The sequence below is a fragment of the Myotis davidii genome, unplaced genomic scaffold (assembly GCF_000327345.1).
Source record: "Myotis davidii unplaced genomic scaffold, ASM32734v1 scaffold62, whole genome shotgun sequence".
NCBI classification, from domain to species: domain Eukaryota; kingdom Metazoa; phylum Chordata; class Mammalia; order Chiroptera; family Vespertilionidae; genus Myotis; species Myotis davidii.
Genome location: NW_006295180.1, coordinates 4,702,286 through 4,726,017, shown reverse-complemented (window position 1 = coordinate 4,726,017; position 23,732 = coordinate 4,702,286). Strand labels below are relative to the sequence as shown.

The following is a 23,732-nucleotide window of genomic DNA, read 5'->3' as shown; positions in this document are numbered from 1 at the left end:
AGAGAGAGAGAGAGAGAGAGAGAGAGAAACATTGATTTGTTGTTCCACTTATTTATGCATTCATTGGTTGATTCTTATATGTGCCTTGACTAGGGATTGAACCACAACCTTGGCATATCAGGATGATGCTCTAACCAATTGAGCTACCCAGCTAGGGCCTCTTCCTCATTTGTATATAAACAGCAGTTTAAAGGCCCCGCACTGTGTCTTGAATATAGCAGATCTTAAATAATGCATTGACTGAATGTATTAACAAACTAAGGAAAAACTCAAGGCTTTTCTTAGCAAGATGATATGGAACTAGAGAGTATACTAAACAAGGTCTGCCTGTATAGGATAAGACTGGTTTCCAGGTGAGTTATGCTTTAGGTTGAGTGGGATCCAAGGGACAAAGGGGTAGAACTGTGTCTTACCAGCCGTGCGTGGTAGCTTTGGGCAAGTGAGGAAATAGAGTGACTGTTAGATAAAGCTGAGAAATCCGGACCCATGGGAAAATGATCACCTGTACTGCATTTGGTGCAAACCACTGGTAGAGGCCAACTTGGGGCACTAGATGATTTCCTTTCCCCAAATTTAGAGCCTGCATGAGACACAAACACCTGTGTTCTTTTCAGCCGCAAGCCAGAAACATATGCGGAGTTGTGCAAAAAAGAAACAAAAACTAACTCTGCTTTTTACCTTAACATCAGAAGGAAAATACAATAGAAAGGAACAGGGGTCAAGCTTTTTCTAGTTATGAGAATATGCGACAGGCCTGTGTCATGGGCAGCTGTGTAGCAGAGGTCATGGCCACATTGGGCCTAGGTCATCAAAAGGATTAGGTCTGATGAGGGGAGTGATTAAGAATATCAGCTGGACTCAGACAGAGCTGGATCTAAACCCTGTTTCTACCACTTACTAGCTGTGAGAACATGACCAAGGTATTTGTTCATTCTAAGCTGTTTCCTCATTAGTAAAATGATAATAAAATACTAATAGGATATTATGAGCATTAAATGAGATCAAGTTCAGAAAGTACTCAGCATAGAGTAAACCCTTAAGCCTTAGCTCTTTTTAATATAATTGTTATCTAGGTTGACCTATTTTGCCTATGGACTTAAAATTGTGAACTAAGTCATTTAGGTCAAACATTCTATCAGAGACTGCTTAAGAAAGTGAGAAAAAGATATTAAAAATCTTCTTAATAGCATCAAAGAGTTAAAAGATAATAAAGAATTACCGGGTCCAAATTTGGAAGTAGAGAAGGAATTCATAGAGCCCACATGTTTCCTGAACTGGATTTATTAATTCTCTGTAAGCCCAAATTTTGAGGTTGCATTTTCCTTGAGGACATTTGCTGTTGTCTCCGATGCTACCTTGTGTTTTTTATAGCTCGTCTGGGTGATGGGGGATATGAATGTTAGGTAGTGGCTTACCAAGGCAGAGACCCTGATAACCATGCCCCACTTTGGGTTGGGACCTTAAGGGCTGCATGCTAAAGTACAAATGAACTGAACTCACCCTTGCATAGGCTGAGACTAGGTTTTAGTCATGAGGATTGGCAAGAATATCTCAATGTCTGAAATTAGAATTTTGTATGCCTATTAGGCTGAAAAAAGGAAATAAAACCCACTCTCGAAGTTGAGAACATCTTTATAGGATTTCTTAAAGTGATTTCTGTAAATATCTCAATAATACAATGTCCACCACACAGTCAAAGATAGCCAGGAATGCATGAGATGGGAAAGAAGACAGACAACAGCCTATTGTTGTTTTCTTCCTAATATGATGAGGATGTTGTTTGTGTCTTAATGATAGATTTGAAGGCCATTTGCTTCAAAATGTTTCACAATTAAATGATGGGAGAGAAAAATGTAATTATTCTTAGATTTAAGTCAGATAGAAATTAATCTTCACAAATGCATGAAGTGTTCCTAGTGAGGTCTTCAAGACAATGGGAATTTTAAATCAAAGCAGTAAATGGCAAGAGACTTTGGCCCTTGATAACCATCAGCAGCTTTACTTGGGTTACTATTTTACTTGGTCATATCAGTGTTGCCATTGTCACGTGTATCACCCTAACAGCCTAAGACACTCCAGTGGAAAACCCCAGGAGAAAACATGCTTTATAAGGCTTAGAGATAAAGATTTTATCCAAGAGAAAGATGGCAAGGCCCAAAACCCAGGGCACTTTATTGAATTTCTCTTCAGGTAAGGCCTTTTCAGTGGAAGATCACAAGCTGGGTTTGTCAAGAGGATCTCACCAAGAAGTAGGGCGCATACCTATCTGAATATCTAAAAGCAAGATACTTCTCATGAGATAACTTGTGCTCACATGGGATCACTTGTTCCAAGGCCTCAGCAAGTCTGCTTAGGGGCTTCTTTCCTTGGGCATCACCGTGCCTCCTTAAAGAAGAGCTGGTGGGGGCCTGGGATTGGGGCATCTCAGCAGCAGAGGCCCTGCGTTTAGAACTTCAGCTTCTCAACTGCCTGCTGACAATCCAATAGAGCGCTGAGGGAAGGGGGAAGGGGCAGGTGTGCCATTCATGAAGTCAGATCCTCCTTGCCCCCCCAAAATCCTGCAAAAGCTAATTCTTAGAGTTTCTGGCCCTGCCATGTCTGCTGTGCGTTTTTCTGATGCCAGCTCTACCACCAACCTACTTCTACTTATCACAACTTCTTTTTTTTTTAATATATTTTATTGATTTTTTACAGAGAGAAAGGGAGAGGGACAGAGAGTTAGAAACATCGATGAGAGAGAAACATCTATCAGTTGTCTCCTGCACACTCCCCACTGAGGATGTGTCCGCAACCAAGACACATGCCCTTGACCAGAATCGAACCCGGGATCCTTGAGTCCACAGGCTGACACTCTGTCCACTGAGCCAAACCGGTTAGGGCTTATCACAACTTCTCATCTCTCTCTTCCAATAGTTGTCCCCGTTTTGACTTCCCTCCTACCATGCTACCAGCAACCCCAAGGAAGGATAAAGGCAGCAACAACAACAAAAATATCTAGATCAAGCCCTGATAATTGACCAATGGAGTGTACCCATGCATCTAGCAGAGCATGAATGTGTGTGACCAGCTCCTGGTGTTTGGCCCCCAGGCCTACTCAAGAGCTAGGCAACCCAGGTGGTGCTCAGGAAATATAATGAATAATTGATGACAAGTTAAAAAGTGCCACTGTGCCATACTGATTACAGTACATATTTATAACCTCGACATTAGCAGTACTTCAGATTGTCAGAATTCAAAAGTGGGCTTCACTGGTTAGCAGCCATCTATTTGCATTTTTCTTGGCATATGTGGGAAGTAAAATTAGATTGCTTCCTGTCTATCTCTAATCCCCCCACATCCCCTGTTTTACTTAGAATTTTAGACTTTATTTATTTATTTTTATCTCTGAGTTTCATGCATTAATAAGAGTATTTAGATTTCTAAAACTGCCTGTTGGAAAGGACTTATTTCACTTAAATGCCCTTAAAAAGCATTAACAGAACCACCACAATATAATAACCTCTTTGTCTTCAAGCCCAGGAACGATCTGATCCTTTCCCTTTGAAGAAAATCCTAGGAAAAGAAACATCCTTATTATCACTGTCCGCCCATTAGAACTTGGATCCAATATTCAGAAACTGCAAAGTTATAGAAATTTGTTGGTTTAAAATCCAAGATTACTAGTTGCTTTTTCTATGACCAGAGAAAAAGCCACATGTTTCCTACACTGGATTTATTAATTCTCTGTAAATTCTCTCTGCCCAGCTTGGGTGTAGCAGTGAGCTCATTTATTTACTTGCATAGCAACAATACAATGAAAACTGTGTCTGGCCACCTTCATGGGCCATGGCCATGGTTAACCCTTCCTAATGCTTATCTTGTACTCATCAAGGTTTTTCTCTCTGTTTTTGGGAAGCAATTTACTTTCCTTTAAAGACATTTTTATGTTTAATTTTATGCTAGAACTATGCCTTTTGTTAGACACATCTAAATTACGGCCAATCTCTTTTTCAAATGAGGAAAAAGCAACCACTGAAAGCTCAAAAGTGGAACGGGGCTCTTGGGTCACTTTCATTTGACACAGCATTTGGGCGGCGAACCACTCAATGGAAACAGTGCCCTGATTGTTAAGGCCCTAGCACGTCTCCCCTGCTGCTTTCAGGAAGCTCTTTGTGTAGTGAGTGCTAAAGCAATATTTAGTTATGGAGTGACCAAGCGCCAAAGAGCAGTTAGAAGCTCTTTAATGTGAAAGAACATGATGGGAAATGACGTCTGGGTTCCTAAGTAGTTTGGTCTTTCTCTGGACAAAGCCTAATACAGCCCGTGACAGTTGGCTATAGCAAAGCTGTTTTTTAAATATCCCATGAACCAGAATGTTCTTTGAATGAAAACTAGAAAAGGCACAAGCATTTTGGTTCTTTTGATGTCCAAATAAATTCAACAGGACACTAAACACTAAATCTAGATTTTTGAAGTGGATTTTAGAGAGATGTCCACAGATGCCCTAAAGGGGATATAATTATGGAAAGAAATCAAGGAATGAAAATGTCTGGACCCAAATGCCCATGGGTATCGTTCCTTCCTTAAATAGGAGACCTCCCACAGCTTAACTGGGAGGAAAGGGAGGCTGGCTGATGGAGCAAACTGACCACGTGGCAGAGTTTAGTGCCAGGTCTGAAGGGAGCTGACCCAGGGTTGTCGCTTCAAGAAACATCAGACCCACCAAGAGCCTCTGCCCACCCAACAGGATTAAAGAGGAAAATGGGCAGAAAATAATGAGTTCCAGTATGAAGTACTTTCTTAGCTCTTTGTAACAAAAAAGAGAGAAGAGTTCTTAATACCCAGACCAGGTATGGAAGCTGGTCTGCCAACTCTTTCTCCCTGGCTTAGCAAACCCCAAACCACCTCTCTCTGTTCCTGCCTGCTCCCTGCTTTCTACAGACATGGTTCTATCTTCTAAAGGAGACTGTGGTTTCTAGGAAGGTGGATTGAATCCTAGAGGAAGAGTAAGAAGGATTTGCCAACACTTTGGGGTCAACTGAAATTTACATCAACATCTGAGTGTCTTTTGTTTAAAAAATTTTGAGTCCAGGTCATTTCATTAAACTTTTCAAGCAACTCTGTGAAAGAATCAGATAAGGATATTTGGATCATAAAATTTTAGCAAAAACCATTAAAAACAATCCAGCCTTATTCCCCATTTCACAGTTGAGGAAGCTAAAGTTCAGAGAGGTTATTCAGCTCATTAATGACAGAGGAGTGAATGAGAACCTTGGTAGTTAGCTGGGCCCACAGCATGTCTTGTTGCCTACACTCATAAGACATGTTAAAAATTTACTACTCTTCTAATTTCACAAACACTCCCAAAGAAAGTTACTTCCTTATATGAGAAGCAAAACCTAAGATCTGGGTCTCTTATTTTTTGGGGTGCCCCTTTTACTGGCAAGCCCAATCTGGGAGATTTAACTATGCCTGGTTAAATGAAGTTTCCATTTGAAGCAATCTGAAGTTATTTGAAAAGATTATTTTCAGCAGCAGAGAAAGCCAACATAGCAATAGTCTCAGCCATGTCCCACAGACTTTGCATCAGCTTCATGGCCGCTCAGGACTTCTGGGTCAGCCTGCCACGAAACTGACCACTGCAGCGGGGAGGTGGGCATTTCTTCATCTCTTACTCAGATTCCCTCAGCTTCGAGGTGACTCTAAGCATCTGAGGTGGGAACCTTCTGGAGTGACTTGAATTCTTACTGGCCAACAGGATGCTATTTAGCACCCAGGATTCTGGTGAGCTGGACTTGCTAATGAAGTGTCTAAATATGCCATCTTATTTTAGGGCTTGGCAACATCAACCATTAGCTGGGATGTAAAAATCATTAGTTTCAGAGTCAGACAGACGCAGGCTCAAATATCAATCCTGCCGCTTACTAGAATTATGTCCTTTAGCAAGTTAACTTACTCCTCAGACCGCAGCTCCCTCCCTGTAAAGTGAAGGTTGTATGGAACACCTTATGAGGCTACTGAGAGGATTAGATGAGGTTATGGATATAATGTCCCTAACATGGAGCCAAAGCTCAAAGGCACCATTGAGTCATGCCCACTTTAGATCTAAAATTATCTTGAAAAATGAGTAACTTAATAACATTCTAAATGCTGCACAGTTGATTGGTGGTATATGTGAAGACAAATAATTATTCTGATAAATAACTGGTTTAAGCACCAGGCTGTATGAAACACATACTATAAAAATTATCCAAATAAGTCAGATGTGATTATGGCATTGCTAAAGGCGCCTTTGCTTCAAAAACTGATTGACTCTGGGGTCCCTTGAAAGAGAGGCTCCTTTGTACTCTTCAAATGTTACTGGGGTTATAACTTTTAAGAAAGACATACCCCTCTAGAAGCGAACCTTGGCAACCAGGTTTGTGGCACAGCTATTTAGAACCCAGTATGTTCTGATGGCACCCCTCTCTGCATTTTGCCCAATGTACTCACACAAGTCCGTTTTCAAAGATGAGTGCAACCAGTACTAAGTTTGCATTTCATCATCCAATCAAATAAATAAATGTATTCTTTTCTTCTCCCTCACAAATAGAGTTTAACCACTTAGCCTGACATCATTCTACACACAATATCTGACCTATTCACTCTGATAAGCACAGTCACTCAGCATGAAATCATTGAAAAAGAAGGAAGATTACCTCTGTCTGCTTTGGTGTGGGTTTATAAGAAGTTACTAATGCACTCTTAGAAATATGCATTATCTCTGAGCTTCATAACAAATTGAAACTGAGTTTGAAGGCCTTGGCATTGATCAAACAAAAAGGACCTTTGTTCATTTTTAAGGAGATATTACAGTTTGCTCATTCTACTGGCGTGGGTGACTCTACTGGGAAGAGATACTTCTCATTTCCAAAGTGAGCTCATCAAGTCCTGCCCTTGAATTGCTCAAGGACTTCAAATTTTGTGCAAGATTTAAAATTTATCTTGATTCTTGAGGGTAGAGATATTAAATAAAAGTTCACTTCTCTGCATAGTCCCAAAAGCCACGTGTTGAGGAAATAAATTCATTTAAACTAGGATGATTTTTATACAGTAATGTACAATTCTGGAACATGGTTGTACTTGACTGAATTTATAAGTGACGAAACTAGAGGTACCTTCAGTTCTGTCAAACACTGTTATTTTTCAGGGTGTGTATGTGGTGTGTGTGTGTGTGTGTATGTGTGTGTAGGAAGGGAACAAAAGAAAGTGAGGTGAAGTCAGAGTTTATTTTCTCTGGGAGCTTTCATTTCCTCTAAATCTATTTTTACTTGGCGGTGGACAAATCATACAGCTAATATATAGCAGTTAGTTGGCTAGTAACTGAGTGTTGCTCTGGGCAACCAGATTTCACAATGCTTTCAATCCCAATAAGGGAAGGTCTCTGTTTTTAACCAATCAATGGCTATGGGTGTGTATGTGTGTGTACGTGTGTGTCTGCGTGTGTGTGTGTAATTTATGATGACTCAGTGTCTAAGAAGGTACAAACATTGTAGTTAATCTATTTCTGGTTCTTATATTACCTTTCAGGAATGGGCTGCGAAGACCTGGCTAAAATCTTTGAATCATTTCCTGCCAACATATGGCTGCGTCCCATTTTGGAAGGTCAGCAATGTAATGGGGTCTGGATAAATTTTAATATTACTTGAGTTTTCTGAGTGCCACCCCTGAAGCAGTACTTGCCCCAGCCTAGCCCATTATACACGTGATAATGGCAGACTACTAGAGTTTTAATGAGCCCATGAGCTTGAGATTAAGAGAAATGTAGAACATATTTTGGAGCCATAGAGGAGGTAGACACTGCTGGGGTACAGAGAGAAAGCTTCACAGAGGAGATGAACATTAAAATGGGTTTTAAAGGATGAATAGGAGTTTACAGATAGAACAGAGTAAAGGCATTCTAGGGAAATAACAGCATACCCAAAGGAGAAAACATAACAGCATGCCCCTCCGGAGAAAAAGTGTACTTTTCCTCTTTAGGTTACTATAGAAGAGTTCACTAATATTGTTGTCTAAACTGGGCAAAATGCATAAAAGTGAGGTCCTCAGACAAGCTGAACTATACATCAATCACACTTTGGATGCTCATTTGTTGGGTATAGGTAGATATGGTTACGGAAAACAGATGGTGACATTCTCCAAGACCCTTCTGGGGGAAAACTACCACGTATAATTTGACATATGTCATAACAGAAGGTAATGAGCTGAACCATGGGATTTGAACAGTGTGTGATGGTGAATGGGTGATAAGATCAGAACCACTTTTCAGTTTATTTAAAGGTCAATTCAAATTAAACGCTTCATTTCTTGCTTTGGCCTTCCTCATTGGGTGTTATCTGGGTGCTGATATTTTGTGGGGAACTTGGCATATAGCAGTAAAGAGGCAGCCATGGCCCCTGCTTGCCTCAATGAGTTAATAATTTAGCCCATACTCATCTTCAGAAGGACTCAAAGCAAATCTAATCCCACCAGTTAGAATAAAGGCAACATGTCCAAACATAACCAGAGAAACACAAGTGATTCCCTGTGAAGATCAAGCATGAAAGGGACGAACTCAAGGGCAGTTTTACTGATCTTTGAAGTAGAGAAATGAGGTTGTGTTAGACCTTCGTAGACCTTGGGCTTCGTAGGTTTGGGGGCTCTATTCCAAACCGTACTCCCATTTTAAGTAGAATTTTTGCTTTTAAAAACTCAGCTTTTCAAATTATTGGGCTATGACAGTGATGGCGAACCTATGACACGCGTGTCAGAGGTGACATGCGAACTCATTTTTTTTGGTTGATTTTTCTTTGTTAAATGGCGTTTAAATATATAAAATAAATATCAAAAATATAAATCTTTGTTTTACTATGGTTGCCAATATCAAAAAATTTCTATATGTGACACGGCACCCGAGTTAAGTTAGGGTTTTTCAAATGCTGATACGCCGAGCTCAAAAGGTTCACTATCACTGGGCTATGAGTAACTCATTTAATTTAGAATTGCCTCTGAGTTCTTGGAAATCACAAGGAATATTTAGAAATCTTTGCAAAGTGAGAAAAATCAAACCTACAATTTATTTTTAAATATAATCAATTAATTATGAGCCCTAAATGTAGCAATGAGATTGACATGATATTGTTTTCTACACATCTGTCTGCAAATTAATAAACACATTTGTTTAAGTATTTATTAATTTCTATTTTGTAGTTTTCCCCTTTCATATTTTGGAGCCAAATTTTTCATTCAGCTCTCAAACATTCTCATAGGCCCTGGGCATTCTGCCCACAATGCCTAATGGATAAAATGGTCTTGCACACAGAACCCAGAGTGAAATGACCAGTGAAATTAAGTAAAGGTGTCAGGGTATATGGTTTCCAGATAACTTTGGGAGCTCTTTTCCACTCTGTGCCAAAATCTTATAGAAGCAAAAAGAGAGGCACACACTGAAAGGGAGCAGTCGATGTTAGCAATAAAGTATTTGCATAGCCCAGCCAATGTGGCTCAATGGTTGAGCGTCAAACCAGGAAGTCATGGTTTGATTCCTGGTTAGAGCACATGTCCAGGTTGCAGGCTCACTCCCCAGTAGTGGGCATGAAGAAGGCAGCTGATCAATGATTCTCATCATTGATGTTTCTATCTCTCATTCTCCCTTCCTCTCTGAAATCAATAAAAAAAATATTTTTAAAAAGTATTTGCATATTTGGTGTAGAGTGAGAAACACAAACAGGGCTGATGCAGTTCAAAATAAACTGTAAAGGGAAAGGACAAGGCGAGGGGAACTAATATTTTTAAGCCCTTGCTATGCTAAGCACTGTGCCAGGTCCTTTCTATGTATTGCTTCATTTAAGTCTCACAGCAACCCTATGATTATTCCCATTGTACAGATGAAGAGAGCAAAACCTGAAGAAGTTCAGAGACCTGCCCAGGAAGAATAGCTATGAAGAAATAGAACCAGGAGTGGCCTAACTCCAAAGCCCATGCTTTTCCACAGTACTCATGTGTCTTCTTGTTTCACGAAAGGGTGGGGATCATATTATATGATTATCTTTTCCTAACCGCTGATTTAATGAGTGATGAATGTCTTTTCATGTGGATGGGATGTAAGAAGGGGGTAGAGGCTGAAGTTTCCCAGAGAGCAAAGTTGAAGTGATAGAAGGCAGAATTCACTGTCTTTTTTTCCTCCTTCAGTGATTCATTAGTAGAAAAAACTGTGGTGGATAACATTTCTGAAGTCCACAGTCTGTTTGCAACATCAAGGGAATCTTTAAGTATGGAAAGTCCCAATTCACAATCAGATTGGAACATGCCCAATACACTACATGGTCCACCCCTTTACAGTACTTCTCGGAGTGCAGTCCTGGACTACCTCCCCCAGAACTAGCCAAGGAGCTTACTAAAATGCATATTCTTAGGCCTGGGCTTGGAGAGTAAGGGAGTGCATTTGCTGTGTTGTAACAGCCAATAAAATGGGAAGAAGTCTGAGGTTTTTAGACTTTTCAGACTTGGAATGAAAAAGGTTGAGTCTAAAAAAGAAAACATGTCACCTTCCTGCCAAAGTAAACTGTAATGAAAGTTTAGACCCCACCACCTCTCAGCCAAGCATTTCCTGTTCTGGTCTCCCCTGTCTGCCTCGCACAGGCTCAGATGAAGGGAGAGCTATTTTTAAGGTGCAAACAACCAGCGCTAAGAATGAGAGAAGTTATTTATTTATAGTTACACCTTTCGACTATTCTTGTTCTCCTCTGGAGACAGAGCCTGGTTTGGCTTTCCCTTTGAATCTGACGTCCGTGGGGTAATGACTTTGAAAGGTCATGGCCAGTCTATCCTCTGCAGACAGGAATCATTGTCTTGGGCAACGCTAGTCAGAAAGCTGTTTACCACTTCTTGAGGAATTCCTCCTAATGTACACCCACCACCCACCGGGCTTAGGCAACACGTGTTCTTGAGAAGTGTTTTGTGAAACATACTTTGTGTGTTAGAAGGTGATTAAGATTCATTTGTGGCTTTGTTATTTAAGAAATCCAACTGCAAATCCCCTCCCCCCTATTTTTTTTCAACAGAGGATTCCATTATCATGCAAATAGATATTCTCTAATTTATATGGATTTGTAAATTCAGACTTTGAATTAGATTTTTTTGAGGCAGGACACCTGTGCCTGTAGTGTTCTCAGAGTCAACAAGATCTTTTTGGCATAGAGAGCTGCATCTTTCCTCTTGTAATTCAGAGGTCTTTTCTTATTCCATTCAGTTTGCCATTCTTAATACCAACCTCACTGGACCCCCTGTAGGCCTTTGGAATTTGCCAGTAAACAAAAGAGAAAAGCTCTCCCTCTAACACTCAGGTAAGCAGCAGCATCTTGGTGATGGCTGTTACCCCCATAAGCTCACTGACATTTTTTCCTTCCCAGCACTGACAGTACAGTGTCTGCTTATGTCACACACTACAATGTAAGCATCGTGAAGGGTTGGCTCACTTTTTAATTCGTCACTGCATCATAAGAATAAAAACTACACTAGATGCTTAAAAGTCATTCAGTTGACACATTTCCATTTATCTCAAATTGTCATCACATTGGAATTATATAAAGTGCTGACGAGGTCATTCCTTCCCTTTCTTTTATTTTCTTTTTAACATGATGCCTTTCTAAATATCCTAGCTCCACTCTTTTCACCCACTGGCTCAGACATTATTATGGGAATCACTTGAAGGATAAGAGGATGACTCCTTTCTAAATACAAGTATCTCTGTGTTTTAAATGAATCAAACTGTAAGCCAGTAACTGCAGAACAAGTTGGTTGGGCATGACCCACTCCCAGCTTCCTTGCTTCTTCTACTTCTAGTGGGCTCTTGGTGTGCCAGGCCAATGGGGTCATGACTCAGCTTTTGGTGAAAGGAGGGTCCCTGCTGCGTCACTGCGCTTGTACAAAATTTGGTGCCTTGTACCACTTGGGGGAGGAAACAGAAAGACTAGAAACTATTTGAGGGTAGAACCTAGGTCTAAAAGCAGATCTATCAGAAAGATGGAAACAACTTAATGATCCAGTATGCCCTGGAATGGCACAGGAATCCATGATGCCTTTGGATCAACAATAGTTGGCACATAGTAGGAATTCAAAAAAGTTTTGCTGACCAATGAATGAAAAAAATGATGCAAAAATAATGCTGAGCTAGGGTATTTAGATATGCTTACCACTTGGAAGACATACTTACTTCTTGGAAGGGTCAAGTTCTTATTTTGGGAACATTTCTATTACTCTGAGTGCAGTGGAAAAAAATAAATTGGAATAAAAATCCAGTCAGTTGCTCACTCACCTTTTTACTAAAATGGGGACCATTAGCCCCTCCAATGCCTCTTTGCACTGATGGTGGTACTTGATACACATCTTGTTCCTGGGTACCATGGCCAGTGGGTACTTGATAAATTCCCTGATTTTGGTAGGAAGGTGGTACTTGGTAGATGATGTCTCGAGGAGCACCTTGTGGGTTTGGCACTTGATAGAGCTTCTGTTGGCCAAAGGTCTGGTGCATCAGTCCAGACGTAGGCTGGTCCTGACTGGAGGAGGTCTCTTGTACTGGGCCAATGAGAAGCTTCACCCGGTTGCCTGGGACAATCCCTTGTCGGCCGTGTAAGGAGCAGAGCCACCATCCTTCCAGTCCTCCTGTGTTCTGCTCTATGACAGTCAGGATGTCTCCCTTGCGGAAGGCCAGTTCCTCAGCACACTCTGGGACATTGTCATATAAGGCTCTTGCCATAAGATTCTAAGAAGGAAAGAACAGAGGGGAATCATGTTAGAATAGTAGCTTAGTCCCTTTAACACCTAACGCTCATGCTCTTATGGAGAGGCACACCTCCTGGAAAGAAGAGAAGAATAAATCTAAACGATTGCCTGTAAGGAGAAAAACAGATGGTGCAGACAAAAGACAGATACATACATTCTGCGTCTGCCACCAATGACATCAGACTGCCTCGTTGGAAAGGCTCAGAACACCACAAGAGCTCTTTCCTCTCGCAGCCGATGCCGTGCCAAGGAATTATGAGCAGCTCTGTAAAGAGTCAGAGGATGGTTCCCTATACAAAACATTTTTCTTCCTCTCCCAAAGCCAGCTTAGGAAAGAAAATATTCCAAGATATTCAGATATACTACAACTGACATTTCTCAATTTTTTTCATAAAGAGTTAAAGAACATCCCTAAAAACCAACAGTATGAATGGCATTTATATTCGGAGTTAAAATGGAAACAAAAGTACACTTATACATGCCTTGGCAGCACTTACAAATTCTCATTCTCAGTTGATCATAAGGTCCTTGGATACGGGAGAATCTCCAAGCAAGCATTTCTCCACGATCCATCAAGCATGGAGCACAGTGTGACAGTATTTGCATCTCCAGATTAGATGGCAGGGAGCTACAAAGAATGTCTCACATGTGGGTAGGTGCCATTTCTTTCTCTTTTGGTCTTTTATTCATACCTTTCCTGAAGGCCCCTCCTCACCGTGCCACTATTTCCTTGAGTCTCGCCATTCACATCAGAAAGGCTGTGCCTTTCCCTTTCAGGGGCCCGAAACACTTTCTCTCTTTGTATGAAGGCCTGTCTGGTACATTCAGTACTAAGCAGACAGCCAAAGTAGGCATTCAGCAGAGAGTGGGCAGGCAGTACGTGCTGACATTCTTGGAAGCCTTTCAAAGGCTCCAAAGATTTCATTTCTTGGCGTTAGTAATGTTTCGCAGCATGATGGCAGCCATCACCACATGCCTGCTCCTTCCCAGAGCACAGAGGAGTCAGGGAGGGTTGTAAATTCACTGCAAGCACTCAGAAAACTAAAAGTGATCCCCCTAGAGCTCCACTAAAATGCCTGGATGCACTAGAAATTGCTGCAATGATGACCATTTGTGGGAGGAAGGGCTGCCGAAGGGATGGAACATGTTTGTGACTTTACACAATAGTGGAATTTGAGGTTGTTGTTTGGACTTCTGTGCCCTGTTTTCTTCTCTAGAAATGTGGACTTGATCTTTGAGTTTCATGCTTTGCATTCCTTTATAACTGACACACATTAATCATCTCCCCCGTATGGTGCCCCATAGCCGCAGGCCTTGCTCTGTGTGCTGGTTCACCACTATGGAGTGGCTGTGCTCTATAAGGGATCTCCCCTCTGATTGGTGGTTGAGATGGGGTCCCATGTTTACTCTGTTCACCAAACTCTTTAGTCAGCACAACTACTTAACCTAAGGAAAGGATATAAGGCCATAGTGGTCAGTAGCAGGAAGTCTAGTGATGCTCTTTAAGGATAAGGTTAAAGTCTGTTCCTGAAAGTTTTGAGCTCCAGGAAGTCAATGTACCCAGGTGAGCAGTGAGGGAAGCCAAAGGGAAACTAAGGGGTTTGTGTTCCAGGTGAACGCTTTACTTAGTATTTATATTCTAGGAAGCTTTGGGTTCCTTTCAACAATTAAAAGTTCATTTAATAAAGACAGAATCATGCATTATTTTATTCTGCTTTGAGGAGCCATTTAAGAATGTGTTCTAATCACAATATCTCTTCTGTTTCTCTTCTTTCATCTTTCAGATGTTCTGTAGTTTAAAAGAAAAGTCATAGATTATAGAAGACAGGATTCTGGTTGTTTGTACTAAAATGATTTGAGGAAAATTACTTCCCAGAGTGGACTGAAATTATTGAACAGGGAGAGAGCTGACCCTAAATCTCTGTTCCTTTTTCCAGGGCCCATTCAACAACTGGGAATGGCTGGTAAGGAGGCCCCAAGATGAAATCAGAAGTGATAAAGAGTAGGGGCCAGTTCTACGGGAACTGAGGGTGGATAGCTGTGTAATTATACTGGCTTCAAAGCAAGGAAAGAAAAGAAACAGAAAACAATAGAAAGGCAGAAGGCTACAGACTTAATCAGCATGAATAAGTAAGTAAGCTGAGGCTTCGGGAGTTGGCCCTGCCATGGGATTCATGAAGCACTGAAGTAGAGCACAGACCATGCGTGATCAGAGGCAGGCAGAAGTCCCTGTGTGAGGGTGTTCTGGAAGGTTTGTCTCCTGTCCCAGTGACCTTCCCACCAACTGGTAAGCAGCACGCTAATGTTTCTAGATGTGTCCCAAGATCTGCTTCTCTGGGAATACTTTCAGAGCCTATTGTCCTTTCTAATGTAGCTGCCTGGGTGAATTCTCCTGATTAGTTGTCCATGATTTCCAAGCAGTCCTCCCTACTGCCTATGGAGATCAGGACTTAGAGTTTGTCATGACTGTTAGTGCTAGGCACCCCATTGCTAGCTTGACAACTCACACATGGATAGATATTCTTAGTCTTGGCCAAATAGGAGTGAATTATTTAATGTCTATGCAAACTACAGAGAGCCAACGTCTACACCCAGCCACTCTCCCAAACAAAAGATTCCAGCTACAGAGAACTTTAGAGACACCTGGACCCATCCTCCCTGTTTTACAGACAAGGAAACAGGTCTGGGGAGGGCAGGGCCGGAGGGGGGAGTTTATCATTTGCCTAAGGCCACATGGTTGGTGTCTCAGATGAGAGGAGAACTGTGGTATCAGTTCAATTCTATCTCTAGAACTCTAAGCCACCTTAGCTCTACTACACAGTGTCCTCCTGAGTGGGCTCAATTCCACTATATTTCATTCAGTAAAGTTCTAAAGATGACCAATTCTTCTTGTCAGGTCTATAAATAGATTCTTGGGATTTGGTGTCCTAACTGTGCAACTTGGGCAGACTACCTATCCCTTGTGCCTTAGCTTCCTCATCTATAAAATGAGGATGTGAATAACCGCACCCACCTCATGGGTTTGCCATGAGGATTAAATGAGGTAATTCAAGTCAAGTACCTTAACACTGACAGAGACTTAGAAAGTTACTATGACTATTTAATTTGCTGGATGGCACTTTGACCTTGGGCTCCCTACCCTGTTCGCCTCCTCTCAGTTCTCTGTCAAAGACTGGTCCTATTCTAATGATGCTACTATATATATACATATTTGATATTTCCCTTGCTCACAGTTACATTTAGGAGAACCATCTCTTAAAACAATAATGCTTTGAATTGATAATGAGTTCTAGGCATTGCAACCTCTTGTTGAGTATCTGCCTACAAGCAGCAATAATGAAACTGCTTGTTGCATTCAGGATACCTTCTAAGGCAAAATACTAATACTAATACAATGATATTACTGGACAAATTTTGAATAAGTATTATTAGATTCTAGCAGAGTACAACCCATCAAAAAGGGAGGGAACATGGATAAGGGCTTGGCTTTTGAAAATACTTGGTGTGGTAGGGCAGGAGTTCAGTAAGATGATAACAGCAAAATTAACTTCAACCAGACCACAAATCATCTCATTTAAAAGAGCACATGCAAGTTATAAATAGGCAAATTAAGAGTTTAATCTGCTATCTAGGTGAAGGTGGGGGAACCCTCTCCTTCAGTGCAAAGGTATGAGTCCGTAAGGCCACAAAGTCAGAAGGTAGTTATCTGAGTATCTTAGAAAAACCCAGGAAAGGCAGACCTACTCTTTCTCGCCCCCACCCACCCCATATTTACCTCCATGGCAGGAAAGGTCAACACAGAAACAACTCAAGGAGAGATAAGAGAGCTATACAATTCTGTATCTAATTTGGATGGTTAGCCTCCAGAGGCTGGCAGTTAGAAGTGCAGCTTGAGCTTGGCAAAGCACCAAACAGTGGGGCGCAGAACTTGAAAGCCAGAGGAGCTTTAAACAACTATAGTCAAACTCTGTCACTTTATAAATGAGAAAAACGAGGTTCAAGAAGTTAATGATTTGCCAAAGTCACCTGGCAAGAAGGACATGGAGCTGGGACAAGAATTCAGGCTTTCTGTCTCCAGCTCCAGAATTAGGACAGCATTGAATCCAGTCAAATACATATGCTACAGAAGTTGTGGCTCTAATCAGGATTCTAATTGGTCTTTAGGGTCATAAGTCCTGTTCAAAGGGACCCTAATTGTAGCAGCCTCTCACATGGATCCCCATCCCAATATTTCTTGAAACTATTCTGGCTTCTACTTCTCTCTCTCTTCTCTTGTTCTCATGACCACTCACCTTCCTTTCAATCACAGGCTAAACAAAATTTGGCTCATTCCTTAAGTGGTTATATTCCAAAGGGATGTCTCCTTGGCACTTGTCTCGCTCCCTACAGGCAATCTCATCCATGGTGGTGGTATCTAAACACAGATAGCACTCAGATCCAGAGCTCCAGCCCAGATGTTTGTTCTGCATGCCAATCCCACATTTCCAATTGTCTAATGGGTTCTTTATTTCAAAATTAACAAGTGCAAAATTCCCTTTCTCCTGCTTTATCTTAGTTAACATTATGCACGCAGCCGAAAACCTCTGAGATCTGAGTGTCTTCACAACCTGACAATCAGTTTGGACCCATTCCCCCTCTCACTGCCACTTCTAGTTCAGGCCCTCAGCAACTTTTCGGGGGAGTAAGGCAATTGCTTCCCAATGGTTTTCTTGCATTTGAGGTGGTCTTCCCACCTCAAAATCTATCTTCCACATAACCAGAATAGTTATCTTAACAAAACCTATCTAATCGTGTCTCTTCCCAATTTTCTGTAATGGTAGTTCTTACTGTATAACTTGTATTAACCAATTCAAGATTGGAAGCTCCTTGAAGTCCAGGGAGACTGTCTTATTGCTTTGGCATTTTCAGAACTTTATAGCCCAGTGTCTGAAACAAAATACACACTCATTAGATGTCTAAATTGAAATTGGTTCTGGATCGGATTTCTTGGTTCTCTACAGAGAGGGTAAAATTATTTTTTAGAGAGATCAGCATGATATTTGGTCAAAATTTCCAGATGGACATGGGAAGGTAAACTAATGGGACATAGAGATAAGTGATGTGTCCAAGTCACCAAGCCTCACAGCCAGAGAATGTGGGAGACAGCAAGCAGGAAATTGCCTGCCCCTCCCTATTAAAACAGGATAATGAAGTAGATGGGGAGCCTGAATCTAGTGTCCACAACCACCGAGCAAACAGGAAGGCCAAGAGGAACTGACCATCGCAGCCAGATTAAATACAATGTTTTCTATAAGAGCCTTTCTCCCTTCAATGTAGCAACCCACATCTGGCAGCAGGTGACTAAGCACATTCATACTTTGCCAGAACATTTGGTTTCTGCTGTTCCTGGTTCCCAAGCTATGCCTAAGGAGTGGGAAGAAAATACTATACAACTAGCCAGAACAGTGGGTACAGAGAGCTGTAGGTCACATGGTAACTCCCACATCATCCCCCACTCTTCCCTGCCTTTTTTCCCCTCACTGCTATCGAAATGTCAAGAAAGCTCATTACTCCTACGGCCAGGGAAACTATCTGCTATTCCAAATACAGAGAGGTGTGACTTATAATTTCCATGACCATTCATGCTGTTCTTTGAAGAGAAGTTAGACACAATGGCTCGTGTGTCACCCCACTAGCACTGATAGCATCATCAATGGCCCAGCTTCCTCTTATTATTTTTACTTTATTCTATATTTATCATGTAGGAGCTCCTGCCACAGCCTCAGGGCTGCCACATTCTCAACAACATGATTTTCCTGTACCCAACCCCCTAAACTTTAGCCTTGGGATCTGGCAGGGCATGCAGCACGCGTGCCCGCGTACACACACACACACACACACACACACACACACACACTTTGTGCAGGCCAGATCGTGAGAGACACAGTACAGAAGGAAATGGCCATCGTCAAGGAAATAAGTTCTAAAGGAAGTGGCTGAAGGATGAGCATCAAGGTCAGTCTGAGGACACAGGGGAAGAGAAAGGCTTGTGTGCTTTTGTGCCTGCTGACAAAAGTCAGCTTCAGGCTGAGGGTCATCAAACCACTTTGACTTCCGCCCACCATCACCTTTAGGGTATCAGGGAAGTGGAATTTCCCAAAAGAAAGAAACAGTCATGATCAGAACATATAGATATCTACAAGTGCCTGGATTTCGCTTCTTGGAATACTTGGTTTACACCTGGGTTCTTTCATTGGATGATCAGGAATGTCTAATTAACAATTTTCTTGAGATTGTTAAGTAGTAGACACAAAGCTTATAAGTTCAGGAGTTAGAAGATGTGGTACACAGCACATCCAAGTGGTTTCTCAGCAATATTTATCAATTGCAATTTGACACACTTTCATCATGTGATCTGAACTAGTCACAGAAAGGCAGCAGCAGAATCCTCTTTGGCCTCATGAGTCCCTTGTGCTGCTGATTACGTGAGGAGCATCCAATATTGCCACCAAAGACTGTTCTGGCACCTAGACCACATTTCAGCCAATTGTTTTTATTTTTTGGAAAGTGCTTCTAAATTCCTCTGATGGATACAAAGTGTATCTGGGTACCTTGGACCCTCTCTGATTCTTCATGTCATTTACTCTGCCACAAGTCCTTAAGTTTTCTTAGATTTCCCAGTCTTGTGAACTGTATCCATAGCATTCTCTTTGTGCATTTCTGAGTGGGAGATACTTTAAAAATGTGACATCAGACAGTCGACTCTCCAAAATACTCTTTGACATGCAACAGCCCCCACATGCATGGATGGAGTGCACCCTGTGTGTGATGGCCCATAAGGCTCCCAGGTTTGGGAATCTAACATCTCTTCCATATTGACCTGTTTCTATTCAATGAGGGAGCATTCAGAACCCAGCATTACTTTGGTGGTTCATATGTCCAAGTGACACTGCTTCTTAAGAGTTGGTGAGAAGATCTGATGTTTTTTGTAAATTTAGATATTTAGATTTCAGAAATACCTGTCTGGCCAGATTTGGTAACATGATATGGACAGCGGAGATGTGAGATTTAAAAAGTGTTTCTTTAAATTCTGGGTTCCTTTCCTTTCCCGCCCTGGAACTAATGTCATCTATTCTCCCTTGATTTAAGGTTGATACAGGACAAAAACATTCACATGCTGAGATTTGTTTATCAGGAAACCAACAAGAGCCCAGAGCAAATTCTCTCTTTCATGTAAAAACAATGACAAAAGGACTGGTAGGTTGGTATGCACGTGTGAGTGTATGTGTGTGACGTCACAGTCCCCTTCTATTATTTCTTTGTCAGTCATGGAGGATGAATTTGATTGATGAAAGTATTTGAGAAAAATCATAAATAATGTATGTATCTTTAAGAGCTCAATTCCTCACTCTTCTGTGGTCTTTGCAATTAATCTAAGCAACTCCTGAGTGTCTTAAAGAAGGTGGACGGACACCAAGGTTTCTGTGAGTATTGGAACCAGAAGTTACCCACAGCCTGACCAGAACCAACTAGACTAGAATTTCAGACAAAGAAGGGGTCTTAGAGATCATTTTAATCCAACCTTCTTGTTTTACAACCCAGAGGGTCTTCTATTAGATTAGCCGCAGAGCCAGAAATAGCATCTGGGTCCCCTCTTAACCTAGGATTTTTTTCCACTGGACCAAGATGTGCTTCCTGAGAATCTTTTCCATCTTGAATTTAGTTCTGTTGCTAGTAAGCCTTGGAATTTATAAGCATTTGTCCCAGGTTGCCTGGTTTTGATAGATTTAAGCATAGTTTATTGGCAAAGGATCAAAAACATGGGGCAGGCACAAACTCTTTTCAGGGTTCTGTCCCTAGATAAATCTGACAGGCGCCATATAATGATGAAGGTCTGACACCCACTCACCCAAAAGATAGGTTTTATTAACAATAAAACAACCATCTGGATTTCAGCCAACATGACAATGTTGGCACCGGATCACATCTATCTGCCTGTCTAGACAAATCCCTCCAACCTCCAGGTACTTAGGGAAGTGAAATGAGAATTGTATAAAGGAATAGGAGACTCCACTCCATTATAGTATATTTTCAAAACTCACATCATTTCTCAGAAGTCAAAACACACAAGTTATAACACCTAATAAAGTATTTGCACCAAGGTATGCAGCCCCCAAGGTCTTAATTTATATTCTATATTATAAAAGGCCTGTGGCCATAATGCCGTAATGACAGGACGGGGAACCAGGGGTAACCGGGTGGGTGGCAGCGGGGGCCAGAACAAAGCAGCCTGGGTCCTGGGTGGGTGCCTGGCGGTGGCTGGAGCAAAGCAGCCCCAGTTCTGGGTGCCAGAGGGAAGCCGGTGCCAGCAGCCGGGGGAAGGAAGGCCTACTCTTGCACAAACCTTTGTGCATCAGGCCTCTAGTCTAAGTATATGATACAGTAGCAATATCTAAATACAATACCAGTACCAATACATACACATCCTGGCAACCGTTGCCTGTCTCTCAGCCAGAACCCAACTGATGTAACTTGGATGCCAGCGCTCACTGGAACTCTTTTAGATATCCCTGACCTAGGTTTGGAGCCTGATTGCTAGTATCCCACTTGTGAGGTCCTCAGAGTTTTAAAACATGGATCGGCACACGTGGCTGAGAGGGTGTTGCAATCACATGCTGTCACCATTGCAACTTCAGAGGTGTTTCAAGAAAGAATTTTAGATACTGCAGCTTCTCAACTAGAAGAGGGAGAAAGATGATAGGAGCAAATGGGATAGGAAAAACGTCCAAATGCATTGTTCAATGGCTAGGTATACAGATAAGCTCCCACATGTAGATATACACCAGTTTATGGGAATAAAATAGCTTTCTTTAAGGCCCAGTTCTAAATGCATTATATGGACAAATATATATATATCAGACTGTCTCTATGGCAAACTTAATTCTCTGAACTCTGTCTTCCCATGGCCTGATGGTTTTACACGTGACCTGAGGGAGACCTTCTGCTTCTTAGTATTTTGAGGTATTTGCTCAACAAGTTGGTGCTAAGCATATAATGGGAAGTTTCCTTTTGGTTCGGTCCTGTTCCATAAAGCTCAGCCTTGGTCATGATAAAATTATGGCAAACAGATCTACGATTGTATTTTGCGCTTCTATCACATCAAACCAGTAAGGCAACTATTTTTAAGCAGACGAAAGTCGGGGAGATTAGACCAGTGATTCTTTTTATTTTTTTAATATATTTTATTGATTTTCTTTACAGAGAGGAGGGGAGAGGGATAGAGACTTAGAAACATGGATCAGCTGCCTCCTGAACATCCCCCACTGGGGATGTGCCCGCAACCAAGGCACATGCCCTTGACCAAAATCAAACCCAGGACCTGTCAGTCCGCAGGCCGACACTCTATTCACTGAGCCAAACTGGCCAGGGCTAGACCAGTGATTCTTAACTAGAAGGGATTTTGTCTTCCCAGGTGACATTTAGCAATGCTAGGGAACATTTTTGGGGTGTGTGTGTGTGTGTGTGTGTGTGTGTGTGTGTGTGGTACTAGTGGGCAGAGGCCAGGGACACTGGCAAACACCCTGCAAGACACAGGACAGTCCCCCACAACAAAGACTTATCCAGCCCTAAACGTCCCTAGTGCCAATGATGAGAAACCCTGGACAGAGGAATGGACACTAAACTGAATTAACAGCCAAGTCTTGGTCCTCATATTGGAAGACTAATGACAACAAAATCACACTGCCTTTTGTGCCTCTGTTTCCCCATCTTCAAAATGGGGATAATGAACAAGTTCTTTATAATAATATTAGGAGGAGACATGAAATTATATATGCAAAACGCCGATTTCTTCATAAGAAAGGGTCTCTATAAAAGCACAGCACAGTTATTACTGCACTATTATGAGCTCATGAAATTGTCTTAAGAACAGTACTCCTCCTCCTCAAAAAAAAATTCCTCCAGGAAAAGAAAATAAACCAGCAATGATCTCATCATGATTACACCTGCCACACCAAAAAACAGACACAGTTCAGAGAAACTAAATTCTTTCCCTCCAGCAATGAAGTAAGCTGCGTCTGTAATTAAGATCTTAATAAGGGAGCAGGAGGCTTGGGCAGACGCTGCAGGCTATGAGGCTCAGAGCTACCTCACCAGGTTTGAAACAAGAACAACTGAAATACAATCCCCTGCTGCTTAATGCTCTCAGGTGCTCTCTGCACAAGCCCACACTGCAAAGTAGGCTTTCCATCATTTCCAAAGATGCCTATTTCTTCAAGAAAAAAGAAAAGGACCACCTTGTTACTTACAAGTAAATGTAAAAAAACTTGCTTTCATCCACTTTTTAAAAAAGCTTCTTAGATAAAAGAAGCTGTCAAAAGGCTAACATAAGGGAAAAGAGATAATGCTCTTGACAGTTGACTGATGGCCGTCGCAGCTCATGTTGATGATCGAGTGACCATGTGTTCCTCAACTTCCCAAGATAGTCCCAGTTTCAAATATCCTTCCCATTGTCAGACCATATGTCCCATTTTTAGGGTTTTTGAAACATGGATACATACCCACAGAAATTACATATATATTTAAACTAAAAATAAAAGAGAGGTGTGCAAGTACATACCTTGCTAACAGGTCTGCCTTGGTTGAGTTTAGGATTTGTGAGAAAAAAAGATACATAGGTACTGATAAGAGTCTTTGATTCAGTCAACAGACATGTTCTCTAAATGACAAGGTGATCTTTACAAGGAAATGAGATATATTCCAGAGGCATCTGGGCCTCTCTGAGACTGTGTGCAATTCCAGCTTCACAGTGAATGGGCTTATTAAGAGAAAGAATGCTGTTGGGCTAACTGTATTCCTATTGTTGTCTCCCCTGACCCCCATTCAAGGGTGTGTTCATCACACTTAACTCTGAGTGAAAAGGTTGGAGAATCAAAGAATAACATGGAAGTTCTATCCCAGGAGAACTCAAGGGA

General features: G+C 41.6%; 1 protein-coding gene across 1 annotated transcript in view; it reads right to left on the bottom strand.

Moving 5' to 3' along the window:
• Positions 1-23,732, bottom strand: part of NEDD9 (neural precursor cell expressed, developmentally down-regulated 9) — a 45,273-nt gene that overhangs the window by 13,844 nt on the left and 7,697 nt on the right. Inside the window, exon 2 of the mRNA XM_015567797.1 lies at positions 12,314-12,760. Within this exon, the coding sequence (XP_015423283.1) occupies positions 12,314-12,760 (447 nt within the window). The remainder of the gene's footprint in view (positions 1-12,313; positions 12,761-23,732) is intronic.